At 67.4% G+C, this 4,537-nt stretch overlaps 1 protein-coding gene across 1 annotated transcript in view; it reads left to right on the top strand.

The window, feature by feature from the left end:
- The first annotated feature begins 919 nt into the window (after nucleotides 1–919).
- Nucleotides 920–4,537, top strand: part of NIN (ninein) — a 50,063-nt gene continuing 46,445 nt past the window's right edge. Inside the window, exons 1-3 of the mRNA XM_085297883.1 lie at nucleotides 920–1,384; nucleotides 1,866–2,069; nucleotides 3,018–3,356. Coding sequence (XP_085154009.1) covers nucleotides 1,887–2,069; nucleotides 3,018–3,356 — 522 coding nt within the window. The 5' untranslated portion in view covers nucleotides 920–1,384; nucleotides 1,866–1,886. The remainder of the gene's footprint in view (nucleotides 1,385–1,865; nucleotides 2,070–3,017; nucleotides 3,357–4,537) is intronic.

Here is a 4,537-nt window from a genome sequence, read left to right as displayed (position 1 = left end):
GGAAGGGGGGGAATGGGGACCGCAGGCCCCGGCAAAGCCCCGGCCGGCCCCGCAGTGCGGCCCCGGGGCTCCCTCCTCCCCGGGGCTCCTTGCGACCCTTCTCTGTAGGAGAAAAAAACATATATGTTTATATATATATTTATTTATATATATATATATATATGTATGTATGTATATGTATACGCACACGTGCGTATTTATATATCCGTCTCCCTGGGGGCCCTCCCGGTCGGGAGGGGGAGGCGAAGCGAGGTCACGCGTGGGCGGGCGCGGGGGCTGGTCGCGGCAGGCTCGGGCAGATGGGGGCTTTGTTCGGCCTTGCCGGGGGGGGGAGGCGCCTCCCCGCGGGGCCCCACTGCAGTGCCAGTGCCGAGGTGCCGGGCGGGCTCCGGGCGCTGCTCTGCCTCCCGGGGCCGTCGCAGGCGCCGCTCCGGCGGCTCCTTACTCCCCTTTCGCGGCCCGGGGCGGAGGAGCGGGGCCGGCTGCGGGGTGAGCGGGGAGTCGCGTCCGCCCGGACGCGGCGGGGATGGGCGAGCCGAGCGGCAGCGGCTAACGAGGCAGGAGGTGACGGCAGCCGCTCTGCACCCCGCGGTAAAACCCCACGCTCGAACCCGGGCGTCGAGGCAATTGCAAGCGGTGGGGTGACCGGCGGGCGTTTTCGGGGCTCTTCCTCGAAAGCGATTCCCTGTTCGAGGACAGCTGCTTTAGAAATATAAAAACGTATCCTGTACCCCACAGAAGCATTTTCGGGGCAGCGCAGCCAGGATGGGTGGGAGCCCCGAGCCCCCCCCCCCCCGGGCAGGCTCCTTCCGCTAAAACACGGCGGACGTGCTGCTTGCGCTTGGCACGTTGGCACGGAGAAGTGCTGGGCTGGCTGCGTCGTTTTTGCTTGGTCATGCTGCTTATCGAGCAGGTAATCGGCATCTCCATCAGCGACRGGCCAAAGCTCGAGGGTTCGTATCGATTCAAGGCGCTAAGTGGTACCACTTCAGCCTGTGCTGTTCTGGTTAAATTTAGCTACGAATTTAGTCATCGTGGGCCTCACCTGGCGTCCCGCGAGGGTTTTCTGGCCTCTGGAGAGGATAGGCTTAAGGGAAGGAAAAACACCRGTGAAAACTTCCTTTTCTCATCATCCATGCGACTGAGGGCTTGGCTTCCTCGAGGCCGTCCCGGGGGAATGGAGAGCCCGGAGCAGAGTAAATGAAGTGGCTTTGTAATTCCAGGTAGCTTTCCTCAAGGCTCATTTATTTTATTTTTTTTCCTGGAGACGCTCGCAGGTGGCGCGTGCGATGCCGAGCTCGTCGCGTGCCCCGGCGTGAGGCCGCCGGCGGCGGAGAGGGGGGCASTGCTGGAGGCCGCCGCTTTCCCTCGCCCGGCTGATACGGTGAGAGCCCCCCGGGCGGGCTCCGGGGCGGGCGCTGCTCCGGCGCAGCCGTCCGCCGAGCACGGCTCCCACCTCGCCTTTCCCCTCCGAAGCTGGTTTCAGCGGCGTGCGGGGCTCCGGAAAATGCGGGTTTTTCCCCCTAAGGCTGGTTTGGGAGGGGAGAAGGGAGGGGGCTGAGCCCGGGTGAGCCGGCCGCCGTCACCGCGTCCCCCCCGCCGCCGCCACCCCGCACACAGAGGCCGCTTTGTGCTCGCGCCTCCGCGGCGGCGCTTCCCGGCCCGAAACGCCGCCAGCGAGTCCGGTGGGAGGATGCAAACAGGGAATTTCACTCCCTGCTCCCGACGCTACCCGGGTCCGAGGGGTCCCGTCTGCAACCCATTCGGTCAATAGCTGCTGGATAAATGATGCAAAAAATTGGGGCGAGTGGCCGGGTGGGAGCGTGGGGCGATGCCAAGCCGCTGCAGCCCCTCTCTCCCCGCAGGCGAGCGCGGCAGGCTATGGGATGGACGAAGCGGAGCAGGACCAGTACGAAGCCCGCCTCAAGGAGCTCTTCGACAGCTTCGACGGCACGGGCACGGGCTCCCTGGGGCAGGAGGAGCTCACCGACCTCTGCCACGTGCTGCACCTCGAGGAGGTGGCGCCGGCGCTGCAGCACACGCTGCTCCAGGACAACCTCCTCGGCAGGGTACGGCCGGCGGGCGGCTCGGGCTGCGGGGCGAAGCTAGACGTGGTAGATGCCCGAGCGCACCGAAAAGCCCCCGACGGCGGCTGGAGTCCCGCTCCCCGGGTCCGCGTGCCACCGCGAGGAGGCATCACGGGAGGGTTGAGGTGGGCAGGCGCCTCCTGAGACCACCTCGGCCACCCCCCTGCTCAAGCAGGGCCGCCTGGAGCAGCTTGCCCCGGCAGGACCGTCCCGACGGCCCCTCGCGATCGCGGGGATTGCAGGAGAGGGCACCGGGGGCCCTTCCGCCCCGCGCATGACGCTCCGAGGGCTGGCGGGCGCCCTTCGGCTCGCTGCCGCTTGCCCGGCCCCACGTGCCTCCTCCCGCACRCGATTTTGCACGGAGGCAATGCTCGAAATAACTAATTCCCGGGATTCCAGCGGTGGGACTGCCCCCGGGCTCCGCGAGCCATCCCGGAGCTGGCGGCCGCCGCTGCTGCCTCGCCGCCCAGGCAGCGGCTGGGGGTTAGCGCAGAACTTCCCRCCGGGCTTCCCAGGAATTTCTAACTCTGTTCGGTGCTAAAAATTCTCCAAAGACTTATTTAGCCAGGGGAGGAATCGCAGGAGCCGGCTCGGCTGTGTCGGGTGGCTTTGCCAGCTGTCCCGGGATTTTTTGTTTATTTTTTTCCCCCCGGCGCGTTGCTCGCGTGCCCCCCGGTGCCCGAGGCGCCGCTCGGGCCGCCCGCTCGGCGGCAGCGTCTCCGCGCTGGGTTGGAGCGGAGGCTCTGGGACGTCCCGGCGGTGGCATCTCCAGCCCCGCGAGCCGGGGCGCGCTCGTGCCCCTCGCCGCCGTCCCCGGCGCTCGCCCGTGCCGCGTCTGAGCCGCCGGGTCGTCCGCTTCGCTGCCCGTCCGGTGCCGGGTTATCTGCTCCGGCTGATCCTTTCTTTATGTTTTTTTTCCTCCCCGCGCAGGTCCACTTTGACCAGTTCAAGGAAGCTCTTATCCTCATCTTATCCAGGACCCTGTCGAATGAAGAGCCCTTCCAAGAACCAGGTAACAGGAACGAGTTTTGCTTGGAAAAAAACGACTTGGGCAGGAGCGTAGAGGAGCGGGTGCCCTTCGGGTGCCGATTTGGGCGCCTCTCGCTCCCAGGCGAGACGGTGGCGGGAGTCAGGGGCGCCGCGGTCGGCGCCGGAGCCTTGTGCGGCCGCGTCTGCCGCGCCGTTAGCTATTTCCCCACGGTGGAAACGCCCGCGGAGGCGCGTGCTGCCCTGGAAGGCCCGTCCCGGGGGACGCGGGGCGCGCGGGAGGTACCGCAGCGCTGGTAAAGCGCGTGACCCGCCGAGTAATCTGGAGCGGGGACGCCGGGGAAGGTTGGGCTTAGCTGCAGCGCTGGCCTGGGCTTYGGGCGGCTGCGCAGGGAGGGGTTGGGTGTCCTTCACGCAGGCACCTGGCGCTGCTGGGGATGCAGCGCGGCTGGGCTGGGGTCTCGGCCATCTAACGCAGCTTCTGGAGGCCATCTCCAGCCGCCCCAGCGCCGCCGTGGCTCGTTTTCCCGGCTGGGGCCGGGGCGTCCTTGCTCTCCGCTCGTGTCCTTGCTCGGGCTTGCAGGCGCTCGGAGGCAGGAGGCTGGYGCCAGGGCGATGCAGCCCCGGGGCGGCTGCGGCAGCTCGGGGCCGCTCGGCCGCCAGAGCCACGGCGAGCCCCCGCGCCGCGCGGCTCCCTCCTCCCGCAGGGGCGCCCCGCGCCCCCGGCCTCGGCTAAAACCCCGGATGCGCCCCTCGCCCCGGGCCTCGGCTAAAACCCCGGATGTGCCCCTCGCCCCCGGCCTCGGCTAAAACCCCGTTGGCTTAAGCCGCACTGGAGAAGCCCCTGCGCTCGCAGCTGCTGCCCCGAGCGCGGCAGCTGCTGCCGGTGGAAACGTCGCTGCTATTGAGAGGGAGGGAGGGGGGAGGGAAAAAAAAAAAAAAAAGAAAAGCTTTAAAAGTCCTTTCTGCTCGCTCGTGCCTGCGRCGAGCAGGGTGACCTCAATCCCGCAGGGAGCTTCTCCGGGGCGTCTGTGCGTCTCCCCGGAGACGGCCGGTCCGGCGCGGCCGTGTCGGGTGGCTGCGGCGAAGCTTCGGTCCTGTTTGCTGCTTGCTTTGTTCCGGCTCGCCGTTAAAGCGTGACTTTTTTTTTTTTTTTTAATTTAAGAGTCTGTCCTAGGCCAAAAATAGCCAGTGGGTCGCGGGGGCGGCGCCGGGAGCCCCGGGGTGGCCGGGGCTGAGCCCCTGTGGCTCCAGCTGGAGCCCGGACCTGCCCCTCGCGTCTCCGGCTGCCATCGCACCTGTATGTAAATCCCGTGATCCTGCCTCTCCCCGGGCCGGGAACGGCGGGAGAGGGAGACTTGTGCCTTCCTCTCCGGGGGTGGGGATCTGCGCCCCCTCCTAGGCGGGGGGCCCCAAGGACGGAGGGGCGGCCGATTCCCGAGTCCTCCGTCCTCGTTCGGTGA

This window comes from Rhea americana, unplaced genomic scaffold (genome assembly GCF_003343005.1).
Source record: "Rhea americana isolate MKP2758 unplaced genomic scaffold, rheAme1 scaffold_131, whole genome shotgun sequence".
Lineage (NCBI taxonomy): Eukaryota > Metazoa > Chordata > Aves > Rheiformes > Rheidae > Rhea > Rhea americana.
Note: the sequence above shows the minus strand (reverse complement) of the source record. Positions and strands in the feature narration are given on the sequence as shown.